The sequence below is a fragment of the Protopterus annectens genome, chromosome 1.part0 (genome assembly GCF_019279795.1).
Source record: "Protopterus annectens isolate FY-2018-M chromosome 1.part0, PAN1.0, whole genome shotgun sequence".
Classification (NCBI taxonomy): Eukaryota; Metazoa; Chordata; order Ceratodontiformes; family Protopteridae; genus Protopterus; species Protopterus annectens.
This window is the reverse complement of record NC_056725.1, coordinates 1,579,157,996-1,579,181,296: the sequence shown is the minus strand read 5'-3', so window position 1 is coordinate 1,579,181,296 and position 23,301 is coordinate 1,579,157,996. Positions and strand designations below refer to the sequence as shown.

General features: G+C 40.2%; 1 protein-coding gene across 4 annotated transcripts in view; it reads left to right on the top strand.

Annotated features, from left to right (window-relative positions):
* Positions 1–23,301, top strand: part of QKI (QKI, KH domain containing RNA binding) — a 1,466,119-nt gene that overhangs the window by 1,404,807 nt on the left and 38,011 nt on the right. For all 4 annotated transcript variants that reach the window (XM_044068030.1, XM_044068032.1, XM_044068031.1 and 1 more), the window contains exon 6: positions 15,643–15,939. In XM_044068030.1, coding sequence (XP_043923965.1) covers positions 15,643–15,939 — 297 coding nt within the window. The remainder of the gene's footprint in view (positions 1–15,642; positions 15,940–23,301) is intronic.

Here is a 23,301-nt window from a genome sequence, read left to right as displayed (position 1 = left end):
GGGGGGGCACCAGAAGTGGACCTCTTTGCTTCCCCTCAGAACTATCAATTGAGCAAATATTGCACCAGAACTCCCCACAGCCAAGCATGGAAACTGGATGCCCTGTCCTTTACATGGGAAAACCTCTTAATCTATGCCTTTCCCCCTCTGCCCCTCCTCTCGAAGGTGCTACTAAAGATCAAAGAGGACAAGCCAAGGACAATCCTGATTGCACCAGACTGGCCACGCCAGCACTGGTACCCACTTTTGCGCAGTCTGACAGTAATGCCACCATGGCACCTCCCTCAGACCCCCTCCCTGCTGTCCCAGCAGGAGGGCCAGATTTTGCATCCTCAGCTACAAACCCTGAACCTAGCAGCCTGGCTCATCCCCTGAACTCATCACCAGCAACCCTCAGTAAACAGGTGCTGGATGTCATCCTTGAGGCAAGGAGGCCTAGTACTAGAAAATCTTATTCAGAAAAGTGGAAAAGATACTGTTCTTGGAGCCACTCTCAAGGAATCGACACAACTGTGTGCCCAGCTTACCTCATATACTAGATCACTTAACAGAAATGCTCCACAAAGGCCTATCCTTCTGTTCAATTAAGATTCATGCCTCTGCCATCAACTTATAATACTGAGCCACCCTTCTCTCATCCTCCAGTGAAACAGTTCCTGAGAGTAGCCAAAAATTTAAGACCCCCCCCCCAGGAGAGCTCCTACTCCAGTCTAGGACCTTAACTTTGTACTGGAAAAACTCATGCTTCCACATTTTGAACCTGCTGCTTCAGCAGAGTTAAAATTCCTCTCCTGGAAAACAACTCTGCTTCTAGCCATCACTTCAGCAAGAAGAGTGTCTGAATTGCAGGCCCTTATGGCCGTGGAACCCTTCATTATCTTCTATGCGGACAGGGTTTCCCTCAGGATTAACCCATCATTTATGCCCAAGGTTGTGTGTAGTGTGGCTTTAAACCAATCCATTAATTTGCCAACCGTTTTCCCTAATCCTCAGAATAAAGGGGAAAGGATCCTGCACTCCCTGAACATGCACAGGCAGCTTAGGTTCTATCTGGAAAGGACTAAATATTTCAGAAAATCTGACCAGCTGCTAGTCAGCTTTGCTACAGGGACAAGAGGGCAAGGCCATTTCAAAGCAAACCATTTCTAAATGGATAGCACTTAGTGTCCCTTAGGACCAATCCCTCCTTCATGCCCAAGGTGGTATCCAGTGTGGCACTTAATCAGTCTATTCATTTGCCAACCTTCTTTTCTAATCCACAGAAGAAAGGGGAACAAATACTGCACTCCTTGGACATGCACAGAGACAACTTAGATTTTACTTGGACAGGACTAAGCCTCTCAGGAAATCTGAAAAGCTGCTGGTTGCATTTGCTGCAGGGGCAGATGGGAAGGCCATCTCAAAGCAAACCATTTCTAAGTGGATAGGCCATTGTATTCATTTCTGCTATAAGCATCATGGAAAACCTACCCCACAGGGGATAATACCACATTCTACCAGGGCTGCATCTACCTCTACAGCCTTTCTCAGAGGTGTCACTACCAGGGACATCCTAGAAGCTGCTACCTGGAGTTCTGTACATACCTTCACTAAGCATTACCACTTGCCAATTTTTTCTAAGTTCAGAGTTGGATTTGCCACTGCAGTCTTGCAGGGCCTTATAGCTGGTCCTAATGCTATCTAATTACCTCCTCTCATCCTTAGCTTTGGGAATCTACCCAAATGTGCTAACTGCAACAGTGAAACACGAAGAACATAGTACAGTTGTGTGCACTTACCAGACATGTAGATGTTCGAGTGTTTCCACTGTTGCAGTCCTGGTTACCCTCCCTCCAGCCCCCTGACTTCTATTGACTATACCTCTATTTTTGTTTACTATGCTTAAAGCTTTTTGGTGTATTTGCTTTTTTGTTGGAGGTGTAACCTTGTATATAATTGCTTCCCATTATGGGGGTCACCTGATATCTGAGGCAAGAAAAACTGATGTAATGGCGTCGGCTGCATGCTTTATACCCTTGACTACCTGACGTCATGGAAGATGAGACAGCAACAGACACAGGACCCAAGACTTTGATAATCAGGCCGACTGAGGGCTACTGCAAGCAGATAACCGAAATGTGATGACTGCAACAGTGAATACACTCGGAACATCTACATTTATGGTAAGTGTACACAACTGTACTTTCTCCTGACCATGCAGCATGAAGGTTGAAATGAAAGTAACTCTTCTTGATGGCATTTCCTCTTTCAGATGCCTTTGTTTTGGGACCAGGACATGCCCTTCCTTTCAACTAGTGGCCTCCCCACTTTTACACACTTCTCTTGAGAAGGTGTTCTCCATTCCGGATAGAAGTAACTCTAGAAGAAACCTCTACTCCTGAATGTACTACTACTAGGGAGGTGTCCCATCCCACAAGTGAGCAGATGTTTCTGTTAACTAATAATTAATTCACAACTGCCCGCCAGAGGAAGGAGCTTTAGGCCCCTCCTCCAGGGTTGGGGTCCTGTGGTGTCACATGGTGTCTTCACAGTTGACCACAATTGACCCAAAATGTAGTCTTATCCACTTCTTTAGTAGCAGCTGCTTCCAGTTCTTTCATGGTTTACTCTTCGGGCACCTTGCTTCTGTAGCCCCGGGATCTGTGACACTCCATCCCCATGCAGACTTCCCTATATGTATCTTTGGAATTTGTCCTTTTTTGGTTTAATGTTCCCACTGCTCAGCTGTCTTGCTGATTATGGTGTAGTTCTGGCTCCATGAGTGGGCAGATTTACTGCTTGGAAATTAAATAATGTTAATGTATGATACATCAGTGAATCAGGAACGCCCTCACTCTTACTATTGTTTCATTTTATTAACTTGTTAAAAAGGTAAAACCACTAGGCACATGCTTGTAGGTTACAGCATGTTAATAGCTTATAACCTGTCTTGACTGTTGGGAGTCCCTGTAAGTCGGGTAAATAAATATATTTGTTTGTGTGTGCATATATCTGTATGTGTGTGTGCATGTATATATTTATATGTCAGCTGTTTGCACTGAGGGTGGCATTTCTTTTTATTGCAATTCATGCTCAGGAGACTGCTAACAAGTGTCAGGATGGTGAACTGGTGGGTGGCAGCGATCAGTGCCTTCTGTGTAGTAGATTTGAAATCATGTGTTGCAAAAAAGACAAGTAATCTGCCCAAGTGTGGCAAATTCTGGGAAAAGATCTCAAATGCTGATTGCTGAAGAGGATAAACCAAACCTTGGGAATGATCAAGGAAGTTTGTCTTCATAGAATACCTAATAACAAATGCATTACATTATCTTATCTTAGTTTACTAGCAAGCTACTCATATTTTGCAAGGTGTGTGCTAATACCTATGAACTCAAGAGCAAAGATATCAGAGTATAGACTAATAGAAAGAAGTAGGGGGTCCTAAATGAAAGATCAGCACTGGTAGAGTTTTTAGTAGAATCTAGAACAGAAGCTGCCATTACAAATGGAATAATTAGTAGAGCATACAAACTATTTCATGATCACTATAAGAATCAATCAAAGGATGTTAGAAAGGATTGGGAAGAGAGATTGGATAAGCAATTCACACCGAAACAATGGGAGGATATATGTATGTCTCCCAAGTATTCAACAAAATCTAGAAGATTTAGGAATTTTGCCTGGAAATGTTTACATAGATATTTTTATACTCTAAGCAGACTTCAGAGAATTTTTTCCTCAGTCAGACAGCAATTGTTGGAGGTTTGAAGAGGAAGACAGAGGTAATTGCGAACATATTTTTGGGAGTGCGGTGAGTTGGTGGACTTTAGGGATTGCCTGCAGGGTGCACTGTCGGAGATGCTGGGTGGGCAGATTCGTCTGATGAGGGAGGTGATTTTTCTGAGCTGTGGTATAGAATAGGAATTCTCTAGACATGGTAAGGCCTTGTGTCTAATAATGGTGGCTGTCAAAAAAACAATTACTAGAAAATGAAAATCGAAATCTAAACAAACTATACTGGGAGTAGTGACTATAGTGACAGAGGTAAAACATATGGAAATGAGATCTTTAGAAAGGGTTAGGAGGCAAACTACATAGGATAAAATGGGAATTGTGAGAACAGTGCATACAAGGGAGGAATGAGGTCTAAAAGGCGGCAGGACTTAAATAGGCTATGTAATGTTTGAGAAAGATTGGGTAGATTTTAAGTGATGTATGATGTTTGCAACTGGGAATGTGTTGGTATGGTGTGTGATGTAGAATGCTTGTGACTAGGATTGTGTTGGTATGGTTTGTTTTCATTTATATAAATGTATGATTGCCTATATAGTGAGTGGTGGTTTAATGAAGATGTTTTGAGTTTAACAAAAGGCAGGAATTTAATAATTTATGTAATTGCTTTGGTTATATGATGTATAGCAATATATGTGAAGTATAATGTTATATTAATATAGTTTGATTATTTTTATATGAATGTAAATTATTTTTATATGATTATTTTTATATGAATGTAAATTTGCCTATGTCACAAGTGATAATTCAATAAAGGTGTTTGAAAAAAAAAAACAAAGCTCAGGCAGCTGAAATTATTCCTGTATATACCATGAAGGATGAGCTTTGATTTTAGTTATGCCCATAAGTTGAGGTCTAATAATCTGAGTTTGAAATATTTATAAGTAATGTGTGTAAAAAAATACATCTGTTGTAAGCTACACTTCTGAATTTGTAAGGACTCACAGTTTCTGCCATCATGGTTTTGATTGGCAGCCTGGTTATGGAAAAAATATTGTGAGTACAGATAACTACACATGCAGTTATGCTTAATCCATGCTCCTGGAAGTAAATGTGGCTGTAACATAGACATGAATTGATGTCATGCATTTAATCAGTTTTGCAGCGTCTGCATTAAAATAAGGCTTTTTTTTCTGAGATGTGCAAAAGCAAACACAGATGAGTTCAAATGAATTTGTAGTGTGATGAAAGGAAATATCAAAATGAGGAGTGTATTTGTGCTGTTCAGTTTAAGAGATGATACAGTAAAGTATAGCAGTGCACCAGAGAGACGTGAGACAAGGGTACAAATAAAACTGTTGGAGTGAAATGTGGAACTGTAATGGGCAGTGCTGAGTTTAAACTAAACAAAGCTGCAGAGCATAATGTGGATACTTTTAATGTCAAAGTAGTGAGCAGAGAGCTCTGTCCTCATTGTTACCCTGTTCAGACTTACAGGGTGTTACCATTGCTTCAAAATCTACTGACACACACACACACACACACACACACACACACACATATACGTGTAGTTTGAAAAATACAACATTCTTTCTCAAATAGCACAAGTTATTTCTACTAATATTTTGGGTTGTTTGGCTTATGAGAAGCTAAGAGTGGTTAAACTAAATTACAATACAAAACCACAGACTACTTGTATATAGTATAATTCACACAGACATACTGTGCAGAGTTGTAGTGATGACATCCTGCGTTCTTATTTATATGCAGCTTATGACGTGTACCAGGAGGATATCACTTAAACAAAACCCGATTTGGTGTCAGCAGTACTTGCTCCAAAGGTGCTAATAGCACTCTGGAATTAATCGAGCAGGAATTGAAATGTGTAGAAAGTACCGGTATCATTAAGAAGAATAGATTTATGGTTAGGGTTGTGAAGAAAGATGAGATCTACATTTGTATTGATCCTTGAAACCTAAGTAGAATGATTAAGAGAGAGAATTACCCATTGTTTTCATTTGGAGAAGTAGTCTGATATGATAAATTATTTTATGTACTGGTTACAAATCCAGGAAACTGCATCTCTAGAAGAATCCTGCCAGATCATCTCTATATTGGCAGAATTCAACATTTGGAAGAAAACAACCCAGCATCTACAGAGAGAAACTATATTACTTAGGAATTTGAACCAATTGCCTGTTGAACACTTACAGGGTTGCCACCTTTTCAAATACCCAAAGTGGGACATCTTTTGCAGAAATGTGAGATTTTGCAGGGCAAAACAAACCCACAGCCAGTGCAAAGGACAGAGCTTCACTTTTTTGCCAACATAAAAGCTTATTTTTGTAGCTTTTGAGTTGCTTATACTATTTCATATAATATTTGTGTTCCAGATGCAAAATAACTTTTGTGCAACTATTAAAGAAAACTTAAGAAATATATTTTGTCTTAAATTCTCAGGAGATTTGCCATTTTTTAGTTTTTTTTTTTTTTTACAGGACACAACTGCCCAAAGTGGGACTGTCCCTTGCAAAGAGGGGACAGGTGGTAACCCTAAACAGTTAGAGCAATACTTGTGAGTTAGCTGGACTTAACTAAATCGAGTTGTGTACTTCAGTAGTATGTAACATTTACTCCTTCCAGCTCCTACACAGTAAATATTCCTGCTTTATCCTGGATATCTAAAATTACAGGGGTGCAGAGTAGGAAGTAGTGTGGAGAGCCTGCAGACTGCTAGGAGATTCATCATTATGTAATTAACAGAGAGGTTGGAAACAGAATACCAGAAGATGATCAGAGAGGCAAAAAGTAGATATTTCAATTTGCAAGGGAGAAACAAAAATAAAACTTGCTACCTTTTGTAAAATAATCAGTAAAGTGTACACACCACAAAAAGAAGAAAAAATAAAACAGACTACTGACCCAAGAAGAAATTTTGTTAATCACACACTAGCACCTGGGCTCAACAGCCTTCAAGGAGTAACAGACAATTTAAAACAATCCCTTTATGTATATAAAACATAAAAATTAATTATTCAATAAAACAAATAGTGTCTCCAAATTACTTCACAGTTAAGACCAGAAGGCATTAAGGTATTATATTTCAATATAAAAAAGATTCCTTATGGAGTTTATCTTTTAATATAAAATTGTCCCCACTTTAATATATATTTTTTCAAGAACTGTACTTTGTAATAATGAGAAATCACTATCATGTTGTCGTTTAAAATGGACTGCAACAGAACTTTCCACTTTTTGCTTCCTAATGCTCCTGACATGCTCCTGGAACCTTGTTCTAAACATCCTTTTGCTCTCCCCAATGTAGAACAAATCACAGGGGCATTTAAGGGCATAAGTAATGCCTTCAGTTTGCAAGAAAGTTCCAGTTGGATAAAATCTAACAGTATTTATGTTTGTAAAACAACATACCACAAACGGACAAGTACTTCAGTTATTACAGGGGAAAGGTACCAAATGCAGCTGAATGTCTAATATTGATATCAGGAGACACAAAATCATGAACAAGCATGTCTTTTAAATTTTGTCCATGTCTGTATGAGGTAAAAGAACTTTATATAAAATATTAAATAGTTCCCTATCCCTCATTAGAAATTTCCACTAATATTTCAACACATCCCCTATTTTTTCACTTATAATAAGTCATGACAAAATACATCTGTTTCTTTCCATGATCTGCTTTTCTATTCTTTATTGCAAAAATTGTTCTCCTGACCATCAAGACCCACAATTTTTTGTAAAGCCTTATTAATTAAACCATAGTCATACCCTAACATGTTGCCTATTTTCTGAATTTCATCATTAATATAATTTTTATTATTACAAATTCTGTGTGATCGTAATAGTTCCCCCATAAGGTAGAGATGAAATCAAGTGGGGGAAATGGCAACTACCCCCATGCAAATACTGACCCCCATCTAAAAATTTTCTATGTATGGACATACAAATTTCACCATTTTCAAAGTCCTTTGAATACATATCCAAAAATATGACTTCACTGCCTCATTGTAACCCGTCAAAAGTTAAATTATAACCATTTCTGTGCAAATCAACTGTAAAATGTTTTGCTTCATTTTGACCATCCTGGCAAAAATTAAATCATCAGTGTATCTGTAGTCATACAAAACATATTTTTTTCATAAATTCATGCTGATATAAATCAATTTCAACTAAGGCTGTCAATAAATTTGCATACATGGAAGCAAAATGTGCCTCCATGGCAGTGCCTTGCAATTGATGGTAGACAACATTGTCAAAACTAAAGTAGTTATTCAAAAGACAAAAATGTATCAACTCTGTAATATAATTAGAAACAGGGCTATCAACCCCAAAAAACAATATAACGTGTGTATTCCATCTTCATGTCTAATGCTGGTATATGGGCTTCTGACATCTAGGGTAACCTAGTACATTTTTTTCATTCCATTTAATCATAGAACATTTGTTCAAGAAGTCTATATATAAGAGGGGTGTTTCTCAACAAATGGGAGAAGAAAATTATGTAATAGAAGACCTATATTATGTAAAAAATTGTTACAAGCTGAGATAATCGGGCATCCAAGTGGGTTCTTTATCAGTTTTAGGTAGACAGTAAAAGGTCAAAAATATTGCAGCCCTCCACACTGAAATTCTTTTCCACATAATTTTTGGAAAAATAACCCAGCATCAAACCCTTCCCTAATAAGTATTTAATTTGTATTAATGCCTCATTATACAGATCAGTGTCACTGTTTTCATAAATTCTCTCATCTCTCAGATGTTCAAAGCGCTTATGTGCTTACTGGGTATAATGCATAATTATCTTATTACCTTTATCAGAAGGTTTTATAACCAGATCTTTCCTTGCACTCCAACTTTTTAAGGCTTTCTACTCCCCCTTTGTCAAATTATAACATACATTATGTTTATTTTTATAAATTCTTCATATATCTTCTCAACTGAATAATTCAGCATGGTTGCAAATTGCTTTATGTTCATTAATATATGGGGGTATAAACTTACTTTTATATGGAATATTAGAAGTATCTAACAAAAAAAGCATTTGAAGCCAAACCATCACTTGCTGCTTCATATATTTCTGATTCACAAGAAAATAAATTATTATCAGAAGCACCATTAGTTTCTAATGCATTTTTAATCAAAATTTCTCCATAAAAATTTGAAATGTAACTTGCATGTAAACTGAAAAACTTCCTGCTTTAAAACATGTAAATGTGGTATTACTGTGGGTATAAATTTTAAACCCAAATTTAGAACATTAAGTTGCTCATTCTGTAAGGTGTATCCACATAAGTTCACAAATAAAGAATTAGCTTTAAGTTCCGTTATTAATTCTGTGCCATCTGAATCTTTTTGAAAGTGACTGAAGTTTTCCCTCAAATGCAGCTGCATAGGTGCCATGAACATTTCCCCCTCTCTTCGGATTGTTTCCCCATTCTCCATTAGCATGAAAAAGCTGCTGATGTGTTAATGGATCCTGTGCAAGGAGCATGGGGAGGGAATGTACTTCTGTCACTGTCTGGCTCCGTGATGCATCCTTTATCCTTTGATGAACCAAATGAAACAGTTTGAGGTTTTTTTAAAACCTCCAGTCTGATGTGTAGACTTGCTTCATCGTTAAGCCTTCTGATTGGACCTCCGAATGAAAGTCCACCCACTGTCATAATCACAGACATTCCTCTTCAGTTTTACTTTCTTCTGTTCAACAAATTCAGTTTCAAAAGTTTTAAGCTTTTTCATTAATACTATTCAATAAATTGTCGAGCAGCACCAAAGTAAGAGACCATTTCATTGTAAAGACCACGCAACTCGTCCTTTAACTTTTGCTGTTTTAATTGGTCCCTTTCTACCAAAATTGCAATCCACTCAATGGAACATTTAGGTGCTGCCACTAACCAGGCCCCATAAACGTTGTCTACCTCATCATTACGATTGAATGGAGTTGAGGAGACTCTTAAAACCACAGAGTCCCCTTGGAAACTCAGTAAAGCACTTGGCAGAACTAAAAACAGTGGTGGCAAACTCACAAATTTCTTAGTTCATTGAGAGACAGAAATCAGCTTTGCTTTGAACCAGTTATCCAAAAATACTTGAACAGCAATAACATAAAAACAAGCAATTTTCAATCCCTAAACCCATGCACTATTCAGACTTCAACTTTTGTTCTGTAATAGCAGTGGTGAACCGACTTCTGGTACATTTCACTCTGGCACCCCTCAACTTTAAGCAGAGGAGCAAAAAAGAGAAAGAAAAAGGACCACTCACACAAACTTGAGGGGAAAAAACATCCTTCTCCTGTTTTGAAACTGTAGCAACCAATTTACTACAAATGTAACAAGCGGCTTCCTGTAGTTAAAATACACAGCACTTCAGCTGTGACTGCAAATACAGCACTGACGTTTATTTCTTAATACTAGTGCTGCACAAGACTGCACTACTGCACCAGCATCTGCTGCTCCTCCTAACACCTTGTGCCCAGCACCGGCCACCCCCTTTCATCCTGCTAATGCACTCACCCTGCCCCTTTTCATCCTGCTAATGCACTCAGTCTCTCCCTCTTTCATCCTGCTAATGCATTGACTGTCACCCCCTTTCATCCTGCTGATGCACTGACTCTCTCCCCCTTTCTTCCTGCTAATGCAGTGACTCTCACCCCCTTTCATCATGCTAATGCAGTGACTCTCACCCCCTTTCATCCTGCTAATGCAGTGACTCTCACCCCCTTTCATCCTGCTAATGCAGTGACTCTCACCCCCTTATATCCTGCTAATGCAGTGACTCTCGCCCCCTTTCATCCTGCTAATGCCCTCACTCTCACCGCCTTTCATCCTGCTAGGATGACAGGAAGGGTGAGTGAGATGTGCAAATGGGTGACAGGAAGGGTGAGTGAGATGTGCAAATGGAAGAAAGGAAAGGTGAACCGTGCAAATGGCTGACGGGCACAGCGTGCAAGTGGGAGATGGGCACGGCATGCGCATAACCTTGGATAGCAATCTGTGCACTGACAATAACTAGTTATAACCTTGGATAGCAATCTGTGCACTGACAATAACTAGTTATAACCATAGATGGCAATTTGTACACTGACAATAGCAAGTTGTAACAATGGATTTCAATGTGCACACTGAAAATAGCTAGGTATAAGCATGTTTAGCATTCTGTTCTTTTAAGCGCACATGATTGGAACAGTTAAGTATATCAGTAAAAAGCTAGGAAACACTGTACAGGATATAGTGATGCCTACCAATAAAAACAAAGCTTTCCCTGGCCAACTCTATCCTCAGACCAAAGCTTTTTATGGGACAATATCCTTTGGAAATGCTTAAAAGCATGCATCACCCAGAATTTCAGTTTTATTAGCCTACTTCACAGTAGCTGAACTGGCTTCAAATTTTCATTCTGAGCCCACCTCTGTGAGGTTCTCAGCACATTAATTTGGATGGCTTGCCAGGCTGTGTGGGTAGATATAAATGATCTAGATGAATAAAACCCAGACTGCGGCACAGATATCCAGACTTTGACTAAAAAACACCCCAGCAGTGGAATGTCTAGGCAGGGAGGAGAGGCTTGAAGATGTGTAGCCCATTTAAGTCTTTCTCTCTGGGGGAAGGGAGTGCACATTTCTGGGGGAGCACATGATCATGGTGCAAGTTCTCCATTGCAAATTCTGAAACTACTAACTGTGCTTTGAGGTTGGTGAGCAAGGCTATTTTGTTAGTCCCTTGTGGAAGCTAGGAATCTCCCAATGCTGTCACCCATTTGCATATCTCACCTTTACCATTTTCAAATCTCACCTTTCCTATCCTCCATTTGCATATCTCAGCTTTCCTAACTCCCATTTGCATGTCTTACTCACCTTTCCTGTCTCCCATTTTCACACCTCACTCATCTTTCCTGTCTCCCACTTGCACATCTCACACACCTTTCCTGTCTCCCACTTGCACATCTCTCACCTTTCCTGTCTCCCACTTGCACATCTCACTTGCACGCCGCGCCTGTCTCCCACCTGCACGCCGCGCCTGTCTCCCACCTGCACGCCGCGCCTGTCTCCCACCTGCACGCCGCGCCTGTCTCCCACCTGCACGCCGCGCCTGTCTCCCACCTGCACGCCGCGCCTGTCTCCCACCTGCACGCCACGCCCGTCTCCCACCTGCACGCCGCGCCCGTCTCCCACCTGCACGCCGCGCCCGTCTCCCACCTGCACGCCGCGCCCGTCTCCCACCTGCACGCCTTTCCTACCTTTCCTGTCTCCCATTTGCACGTCGCTCACTCTTCCTGTCTCCCATTTGCACACGTCGCCCGCCCTTCCTGTCTCCCATTTGCACAAGTCGCTCCCCTTTCCTGTCTCCCATTTGCACACGTCGCTCCCTCTTCCTGTCTCCCATTTGCACACGTCGCCCGCCCTTCCTGTCTCCCATTTGCACACGTCGCCCGCCCTTCCTGCCTCCCATTTGCACACGTCGCCCGCCCTTCCTGCCTCCCCATTTGCACACGTCGCCCGCCCTTCCTGCCTCCCCATTTGCACACGTCGCTCGCCCTTCCTGCCTCCCCATTTGCACACGTCGCTCGCCCTTCCTGCCTCCCCATTTGCACACGTCGCTCGCCCTTCCTGCCTCCCCATTTGCACACGTCGCTCGCCCTTCCTGCCTCCCCATTTGCACACGCCGCCGCCTCTTCCTGCCTCCCCATTTGCACACGCCGCCGCCCTTCCTGCCTCCCCATTTGCACACGCCGCCGCCTCTTCCTGCCTCCCCATTTGCACACGTCGCTCGCCCTTCCTGCCTCCCCATTTGCACACGTCGCTCGCCCTTCCTGCCTCCCCATTTGCACATCTCACCTTTCCTACATGAACTGTATGTGCACAGGGAAGTAGCAGTAAAGTCCTAAGAAAACTTGAGCCACTCCTGGTTATGATGCCTAAATGATAGTTCCTCGTGGCCGATACTTGTCTGTGCTGCTGAATGCATGAATGTCTCACTTGGCTGAGAGGAAAGTGATGATGGTTGGACAGCAGGGTAAATACAAAGGTTACGTTGCATGGCACTTGAGAACAAATAAATATATTTGCCTCGTGTTCAGCTGCATTAAAATCCATATTCAACATTACATTCGGTGATCATGGCATGCTGGCAGAAACCTCAGAACAAATGGGAAAAATTTACTTCATGAAAATAGATCCTCCAGTAACAGCATAGCTGTCAACTACCTCTCAAAACGTGGAACAAATAGATAAAATGTGAAACGCATACCAACAACTTATTAACAGCTTCAGCTGGGAAGCACATAGGATGGTGAAATGAGTTACTTTATAAGACGTTCCTTTGATTAATATGATTCAGTATTATTTACCATTATTGTCAAAACCTTAACACTGAGTGTGTGGCTGTCCCTTTCATTGTGTAACTGCAAGGAACATGTACTTTTTAAGACTAAAAAGAGGAACATTCCTAATAATGAGGTACATTTGAGAGGTGTGAGAAGCATGGGTGACATTGTGCCTAGTTTCTACCCAACTACTGCATGGTCACACTGTCGTCTGAACCTAGATCAGTCATAAATCCAAGCCACCAAAAATTATCTCAGTATGCTAATACACTGTGTCTCATTTGACATCACTTAATGGTCGTATGATAACCAGTATAGAGAAGGTTTTTGATTTCTGATGAGTTTACTTCAAAAATCTTGGCATGATTAGATTTTTTTTCTCTTATGTTAGATTCTACAACTGTGTTTACTGTGTGCACTTTTATCTTATTCTAGGGAATGCAACTTGTACATATTTTTTTAAATGATACTGTTATTTGGTACCTATTCATAAACTGTACATGTCACCTAAATGTTTCTGCATTATTACGTTGTAATTTATTACATTTCTTTCTTTTCCACTCATGAAACATCCACTTCACTTTGATGTCTCATGATCAACTGTCAATGATATGTCAGAATGCAGCTGTGACTCTGTGTGGTATCTGTTGTAAATTATTTTGTTGAATGACAAATTTGTATTAGGTTAGGATTGTAATTTTTCTTCTGGTCTCCTACCGAAAGTGGACCTGGCCTAGTATGGTTAACTGATGCAGCATTATTAAGTAAATGTAGTGCATGGAGTCTCGGATTGCTATTTAGGTCTCAACTCATACCAGAGAGTTAACAGTGGTCAGTGGCCACTATACAGTTGCAGTGTGAAGCTCTTAAAACTGTTCTGTGACGTTTGTTTTTTCATGGAAACAAAAGAAAAATGTCTGAATGAGGAGTTCAGCAGGCTTCTGGCTGACTGGCAACAATGTGTTATAGCTTTCAAAACTGTAAAACACTTGGAGATAAAACAGCCTTTTTTTTCTCCGACTTCCCATCAGTAGACTGCATTAGCAGGCTTGGCAGATATGAAGGGGGGGATACGTGTTTCCAGTGGGAAAGAGGCTAGGCTTCTTCAAAGAACCTGCAAGCTGTGTCTGTTTCTTTCTAGCCACACTCTAGGAAGCAGCCAGACAATTGGAACTCCTGTGTGGGAGCTAATAAGCTGTAACCCTATTGCCCAGCCCAAGACTTCCGTGCTTCCATGGACATTATCATGAACACACAAGTCAATTTGGTGTCCATAACGGAGCCATCAGGAAGGTCCTGGGAGGAGGAAAAAATATGTGTTTTTGCTATACCATTAAAACAGAAGCAAAGGCTATAGAAAATGTTAGCTGCATAATAATGTCTGCAGTCTGAATTAAGTGATAAACGCAATGAATTTGGCAGATTGTGTAGTAGTGGCTTCAGTTTCATTATGTGGCACTTGGTGTGACCTTGGGCAAGGTACTTGATCTCCTCCGGACTTTGTACAAACTTTTTGTATAAGAATGGTGTAGTTTGTTGTAGCTGCTGTTGTAGTGTATTATGCAGTGGTATAACACATCAGTTTGTGTAGTACTGTTACATTTCTGTCTTGGTAGCTTTAGAAAGATGAATTTAAAGCATTGTAAATAAAAGGAAGTCATTGCAGTGGAGTTGTTCTGCTGTTATTGGAATCAGCTTTGCTTGATGCATTTGTCTTGGCTTCTTATTATGCATGGCTGAAGGATGCCCTGAAATGGCGATAGAGAATGTATTCATCAAATGCCCACTTTCACTTTTTATAATTCTCCTGTTTCGGCTTTACCCACCATTTTAAATGCCAGGATATAGCAGTCTAGGGAGGCAGTCTGAGTGCTAGAAACATAGCTGGCTAACTGCGCTCCCTCATGAGAATGAATGAGAAATGAGGGGCGGAGATCCTGTTGCTACATTTGGCTGCACATAACAGTTTTGAATGGAATCCTTGTCCTTTATTCTGTGGATGGCTGAACATCTGTTACTATTCATTGGCAAAGTACAATATTCAGAATTTCTTCAAATGCATTAAGTCTTGAAAGGAACACATTATATTGGAAAAGGATGATTCATTTACTTGTTTTTCACTGCACTACACCACAAGCATGGCCTAATTTAATTAAGGCACTATCTCAGCTGTCCTAAACCTTGTCCAAAGCTGATAGCATTGTTTATGCAGTTGCCAAAAAGCAAGTTAAATTAAGGACCACATAATATGACCTAAGTTTTTGTGAGACAAAATTTGTTTTTCTTCCTAGCTACATTCCTTCTCAAAGGAACAAAATTTGGAATGTACATTGCTGCTTGTTTGGTGTAACCTAGTAATCTGCTACTTTAATTTCATTTTTGCATGCTGTTTTTAAAAACACTTAAGATGTAAGAGTTTTGTTTGCATTTGAATTGTATGCTTTGGCATTTGAAGTGATCATTGCATGTACTAATAATGGTTTCCTTTTATTTTTTTCCTTTTTCCCTACCCACATTTCTGTATCATCATCTTTCCTCACTTCTTCTACCACCTTTACACTTCTTCCCAAATTTCTTTGCTTACTGTAGCCGCCCTTGCCTTTTCTCTTGCAGCAACAGCCCAGACTCCACGGATTATTACAGGGCCTGCACCTGTTCTCCCTCCAACTGCCCTTCGTACTCCTACACCAGCTGGCCCTACACTGATGCCTTTGATCAGACAAATTCAGACTACTGTCATGCCAAATGGAACACCACATCCAACTGCTACAATAGTTCCTTCTGCACCAGAGACCGGTATAATCTACACACCTTATGAATACCCATATACACTGGCACCAGCTACATCTATCCTGGAGTATCCAATTGAACCTGCTGGCGTGTTAGGTATGTTTTCCCCATGCTTTGTTATCCTAATGTACATCCTTAAAAGCAATTGGAGTTTTAAATATTTGAATAAATGAGTGTTTTAAAAAAGCTGTACTCTTACTATAAATCTGATCTTATGCCAGTAGTTAGATTTCAGTTTAAAGTCATTGGGGTACAGGTAAAATATGAAATAATGTTAATAGAATGAACGTCTGTGTCTTATTTCTAAAAGCTTTTGGCGTATTTAGACAGCTGAGTTTTTGTCATTTGTATGTGTATGCTTTATGTGGCATTATGACTCCTTATCATCCAAGTATGAAGAAATGTATGTTGCACTCTGAATATTTCTGTACTACTATTTCCTTTCTTTCACACCTTTACTGCTGCAGTAGTACTAAAATCATTCTATATTTCGAGTTTGTTTAGTTGTTTAATTCTGCTGCAATAAAAAGGGATGGCAGACTTCTTCCATTCCAAAAAAGCAAATCCAACGTCATTGCAAATGACAGGAAAATTAATATATACACTAAATATCATGCTACATAACTGTTTTTACCACTTCATCACTATTAGCTTTTATCTGTAAGTCTGCAGTTAGTGTACTAGGTGTTGAATGGCACCAGTTAAAATCAAGTGTAGTTTCAAAAACTCTCAACATTTTTTTAACTTTAAAATGTCATCATTTGAATATTTCTTGGAATTTTTGCACAAAGTTTCTGCTAACTGTAAATGTTGGTTATATTAAGTAATAGTAATAATGTAGAGGAGTATGACTAGGCCTCTGTTCATAATCAAGTTGTTATGTATGTTCTAGAAGGGAATGTCAGGAATACCTCCTTGAGAGTGAAGTGAAAGTCTGAGGTAAATCTCCACGTCCTTTTCCAAAAACATGCACGTACTTTAGTTATGAGAAATTTAACCATAGTTGTTGGAGTACACGGATTGACTTCTAGGTGCATAACGTTTGTTAAACATTCCTTTAATTGCTGTTATGTTGGGGTTTTATACTTCAGCAGTCACAACTGAACACTGTCTAAAGCATTTTCATAATTTTAAAAGGTAGCAATACACTTTTTACTGTTAAAAAGACAACTGAATGAAGCATAGTGAAGTGTTTTACCAGCCTTTAAAACTACTCACCGATCAGAGAGAAGTTTCACTTCTTCCCACTTTCTGTTCATACCAAGTGAGTTAAAGCTTTCAGTGCTATAAGACCCAAGTTATACATGCAATCAAATAGTCTAGGCAAGCAGTTAAACTGCAGTAAATTTAAAAAAATGAAATAAGCTAGTAGGCAAAAACAGTAGAATTATTTGATAAATGATGTACTCTAACTCACAGAACAAAATTCAGGAATAAATTCATTCGTGAAATGGTTGCCACTCTTTGTCAAGGGTCAAAGTGGTCTCATGGGTCATTTGACGCACATTACAGTTGTGTGTGCCTTCTCCATCCTAACACTTGCATTGACCTTTTGCCCAGAAATGTGCACCACAAGTTCCTTTCAACTGATGTGCTCTTTGCGAGCCTTTCTTGTGACATATGCATCTCACTGTGAAGAAGAGGGTTCGAGTGCAGATGTTTGACAGCTAGTAATTGGAGGCTTTCATTTGGTTGTGAATCTTCAGGATTTGTTGAGTCTGAAGAGGCTAATTTCACTGTTGTGGTTGTGTGTGTTCATTCCTGACAGCTCCTCTCCTTTGGACAGTTCCTTTAGAGAAGCTCTCAGACTCTGGATATCCTCCCTAAAGGAGCCTTCTGTCCACTGTTTCACTCCAGCCCATAACACCAGAATCATCTGAATAGGATGCATAGTATGTATTGAGTCTTAACATTTTTAATAGAAGTTTAAGAACAGATTTTGGGGGTGGGGGGGTTCTCACTTCCAGCAAATCAGTAAAGACGAACAATTTGAAGGATACAGGGAGCAAAGTCCACCAACTGTATACAAAACAAACTGGAGGCCTTATGTGTTTAAGCAATTGTTATTCTGTTTTTGTTTTGTTTTGTGCAAGTGTTTACATTAGTGTGCAATTTTTGGAGGCATTGCAAACTAAAGTTGGTTATAAGGTGTAATTACACTCTTGTGTGTCCCATATATACTGCAGTAAATAATGTTTTTACTGCAGATAGCATGCACCCCAAAACCATTTGTGCTCTATTTTCTGTGGTGAAATTTTGCAGGTAAGAAGTTGTTTGGTAGATATTATAAATGAATGTAAGGCTAGGTAATTTTGGAAATGTATTATTTTTACGTTGAGTCCATGTTAGTGAGAGAAGGCAGGTAGATTCTAATTAGTATGACACTTTTCATGTGGTTTAATACATGCTCACATTGCCATAACAAATTTTAAAATTTAGTGTTAAATTGGCATTTATTTACCAGTAGCCTATTAGTTTATAAATTTGTGCACAAGAAAGTTGTTTTTTTCTGTTAAGTAAGCAAAAAACTTGTCCTGACATATTGGTGGTTAAATGTGAAGTTATAAAGAAAAAAAAAAGAATGTTGGGATGAATAAATGTTGGAACTCCAGTGCTTGTAACTTCATGAGTATTAATAGCTTTTGTGGAAAAATGACTTTATGCATAATTTGCATGAAAGGCAGTTATAACTCTAGCAGTGCAGTGAATGGAATATTATTTTGTACTTACCTCAACCATTGCGGCTTCTTGGAAAAGCAGTTAAGAAAGGAAAAGTACACCTTCAGGAACATATCTGGAAAGTTTTGAGTCCTTTATCTCTTAGTTATGTTTCATTTCATGTGAATTTGATATATGACTGGATATAAAGTTTTAAAGTGCGGAGGAGTATTGAATCAAGTCATGGGTTATATTGTTAGTAGTATGGATCAAATTTTTTGCAGCTGATCATAGACAGTTTATACTAAAATACAGTATTATGTCAGATATGAATGAGGATGTTTGGTTTTATTAACTTTATTATATTATATTTTAGATACAATGTCATGTTTGTTATACTTATAGTTGCGATTATTATTATAATAAAGCAATTGTTGTGTTTCAGGTTTTAAGAATGTGGGAAGCTTTTTTGTAATAAAATGAATTAAATTTTAAATAAGGTGAAATTTAAGAAGTATTTTCAACTGTGATAACATAATCATCTTCCTTCGGCTTTTCCCGGTTAGGGGTCACCACAGCGGATCACTTTTCCGTTCATGATTGGCAGTAGAGTTTTAGGGTGTCGAGTTGCAAGCCCAGCACATACACTCACGCCTAGAGCCAATTTAGAGTTTTATTTTTAAATTTTGGGTAGGTGGCAAGTTCTTTTTTTTTTTTTTTAAGAGACCAACGAAAATAATTTAGTGCAATAGCGGTTGGGTGGGCATTCGAAAGACATGCGTAAATGGGCATGCCTTAGTTGAAGGTTGAGCTGGCACCTCGGCGTTCGTGAAAATCTACTGCCAATCATTAGCGGACCGGAGTTCCGCTGTGTCGACCCCTAACCAGAAAACCCAAAAGACAACAACAAGTGTCTATGTCAAGTCTTATTTTGTGTGTCTGTATAATCCCTGGAAGGCTGTTTTGTGGAAGCATCTGTTTGAGCTGAGAATAGAATTTGTTTAAAGATATTATACAACTTCCAGTTTATTTGTGTTGTATGTGGTTGATGGGCTTTGTAGACAAGAAGTGTTTTTCGTGTGAGTGCTGACATCCTAGTAATGGCGGGGGTACAGTTAATGTGCAAAGGGATGGTGGGGATGCAAACCCTACAGAGAACAAACACCAAAAAACGGGTCCTAGGATGCTGTGATTCAGAATTCAGAAGCAGATGTAAAGTTTTGTATCTAATTGTAATAATTAGAAAAACGGAGGCAGCTCCGAGTTATGCCACGTCTTGAATTTTTAAATAAGAGTACTCTCTTTGATGCCTGGATTCACCCAAAATTTGAACCTTCAGCATTGTGGCTGATCATCTGTTAAAGCCACCTTCCAAATGAGATCTTTTCTTTCAAGACATTACAAGGCAAGTTCTTGTGTTATTTCATCTGTATAGTATAGGTCCCCAGGGTCTCAGCATGTGACATGCTTGCCCAAAATTAAAAATGTCAAGCTTATGGACAGGTTCGACAACAAGATCTTCTGTTGAGTTGACCCTGCTAGTGCTTAATAGTTGGTCTATGTTATATTTTCAATATTTTCTTGTGGACCGGGTCTTAGAAATCCTTTGACTTAAGTAAATGGGAATCTGTTGAAAATGTCTATGGTATTGGGTTTTGGTAGGATTCTTCTTAAACCAGTTTACGTTTGATGCAGAGTAGACTCATTGAGTAAGATGTTGCCACCATCTTCTACCTGCACAGAGTATAGTGGTTGAGGCTTTCCATACTTTTTATGAGGAACCATGTCCGGCTGCCCTCTGTGCTGTCACTATGGATGAGGTACTTTATTGATGAGCTGTTTTGAAGGCTGTAGACATCTCAAGTGATGTGAAAGTCTGTTTCCGTGGTGTGGGTGTGTATGGAGTTTCTGCTACTTGAAGTGTTTATAGTACTTCTGGAGCAAAAGGCCTGCAAAGAACCAGGTAAGGTTGTCTTCACTGGTTCTCCTACCAAAATACTCAGGAGCTGTATCTTGCAGTGCTATCTCCAGTGGTAGCGAGTATCCCCTTCAGTTTGTACAGGGTACAGATACAAAGATGGTTGTCTAGATTTGCTGCAGAATGTCTTTATCTGCTATGTGGGGGTCCTGAACATCATAAAAGGATGCCACATTATGAAGTTGCTCAAACTGGCCCTGACAGAGCCATAGGTTTTTCTTGTGTTGCCTTGTGGGAGGGGCGCATGGAGACAGTTAGAGGATGTCCTACCCATTTCTGATCTGAGTGATTTCGGTCTTCATATATCTTTTGTGTAGTTTTGTATAGCTACTGTACAGGCCTTATTGACACTTCCTTCTACATGACCTTTTGAAGGTGCTGTTAAATGTTTTTGATGCCTGTTGCCAAATTATTATTCCTTGACATGCCACGGTGCTTTGCCAGAGATGGCCTCCACCTGTCACCCCTGGGATTCAGTATATTGGCCAAGGCTCTTGCCGCCCCCATCATGCCTGTTTTAGGGAAGGCTCAAAAAACAAACCCACCACTGTAAGAACTACAGGTGACAAAAAAATGAGGGCAATGCTGTTCAATGCTAGGAGTGTAAACCTCAAAATGCACTCACTCGAGGCACTCCTCAAAATGGAGAACATTGATATCTGTGCAGTGACTGAGACCTGGTTCAAGGCTCCCGAGAGCACCCCAGCACTACCAGGCTATAATTCATACCACAAGTTTCGGCCACAAAACCCAGACCGAAACACGAAGGGCGGAGGTGTGTCCATCTTCATCAATGACATCCACACCTCCAGGCTAGTTGCAAAACACAGTGCCTCTGAAATCATCCAAGTGCAACTAACCCTGGGCAAAAATTCATTCCAAATTGTAGATTGTTATAGATCCCCCATCATGACCCAGGACCCTCCCTCCTCGTTCCTGGGGACATTGGAAAAAATGAGGGTCTAACCAAATACCATAGTAATGGGTGATTTCAACTACCCAAACATAAACTGGGAAAACTACTCTTGTACTAATCCCCTTGCTCAATGATTCCTGGATCTAATGCCCTGGATCAACTTGTCAACACCCCCACCAGGGCAACAATATTCTGGACCTGATCATTACCAACATGGGTGACCGGTGCTCAGTGCCTGAGATCAACTCCTCGCTTGTTAGATCAGACCATAAACTAATCACCCTAGATATCCACATCCCGACCCCACCCCCACACAAGGAAACCATTGTAAAAAATTTCTCCAAAGCGAACTTCACGCTACTCAAAACTGTGGTGGCTAACTTCGCGACACCCCCGCACATGGATAATACAGTCAGTGAGAGGTGGAGGGGATTCTCCCTCATTAGCCCATATTGCCCTTGATTTCATGTTCTGGACTGCAATGCATCCTTACCTAATAAAGTGGTTATTGCTGTGGACTGTGGGGAATCCAGCAGAGCCAGGACTCTAAGTCTCCTGATATGTTTTTGTCTTCGGCCATGATCTTGGGTGGACTTTCCCTTTTCATAGCCTTTCCAATCAAACTGAACAGATCTTTGCTTATGGAGGATGGTGTATCTTTGTCATTGTTCTGTCTCTGCCTTGGGGGGCTGCTTTTGACTAATTGAAACTGAGGTCAAGGTTCCTAGTTCTTTTGGCTATGTTGATAGCTTCCTGGGCCCTCCTGTCTTTCAGTTTGATACTCATCCCGTAGTGTGTTATTTTTTTAAGCAAAGATGGAGAAAGACTATACCCACTATTAGACTGTATTCTGTCCATTTTGCTTTACTCTACATGAGAACCTTCTAATGTTTACCTAGAGCTACTCCCCCAGTCCTCTGCTGGAGCTCTGATTTCAGACACCATGTCTGGACTCCACTACTAGTGGAGAGGCACTCTGATGATCAGCCTCTACCGTAGCTAGGGTGTCCCGGTTTTCCACTGCTTGGTGTATCGAGTAAAGGAGAGAGTATGGCATGGTCATGGTCTTCTCTTGGCCAAGGGTGCCCCTGTAAGCTGCTGCTCTTACTGAATCCATGTATTATTGCAGAGTTCAAGGAAGAGTATCAGTTTCATTCTCAGTACCTTTTTTTAGCAGACTATGGTGAGGTGTCAGGCTTACAGTCCTAGATAAGTACAAGAAATTAGCTTTCTCATAGCCTGAGCTGCTGTGTGATTTGTGGGAACAGCTGGATTCACCTCAAGCCTTGGACAAGGCCTTGCTTCTCCTGGCCTTGTTGACTAGCCAGTTGGTGTTGTAGAAGCCCAAAGGTGTCAAAACAGGTTCCTGCCACTTAGTCGAAGTTTTACAAGTTCGAACCACATATGATCAAGACCATACATTCGAATTTGTAAAAGTTCAAGCATTTGAATGGAAATCTCCATAAGCGGAGGTGTCCATTCACTTCAATGTGGTGCGATCTCGGAGTTGGTATATTTAAGTAGCAGTGGGGGGTGCAGGGGGGCTTGTCCTCCTGCTTACAAGTTATTGTTTTGTCCGTTGTGTAGTGTTTTTTTTTTTTTGCATAGTCGAAGTTCTATAACTTCGAACATAATGGTTCGACCATTAGGTGTTCATAGTTATGGAACTTCGACTATCTAATATAGACACCTTCCACTCAGGCCTCCAAGTTGAAGTCGTTGTCAGTGTGGACTGAGCTGCATCTGTGAACTCTAGCTGGTCATTTATTATTTATTTATTTATTTATTTTTTGCATTTAACTGAGATGGTCCGACTGGACACAGGTCTATTTTCAGCGGAGGCCCGGGGAGAAAAGCTCCACAGTAAGTAAAATTTTACACAATGTTAAAATACAGTATACAGAGA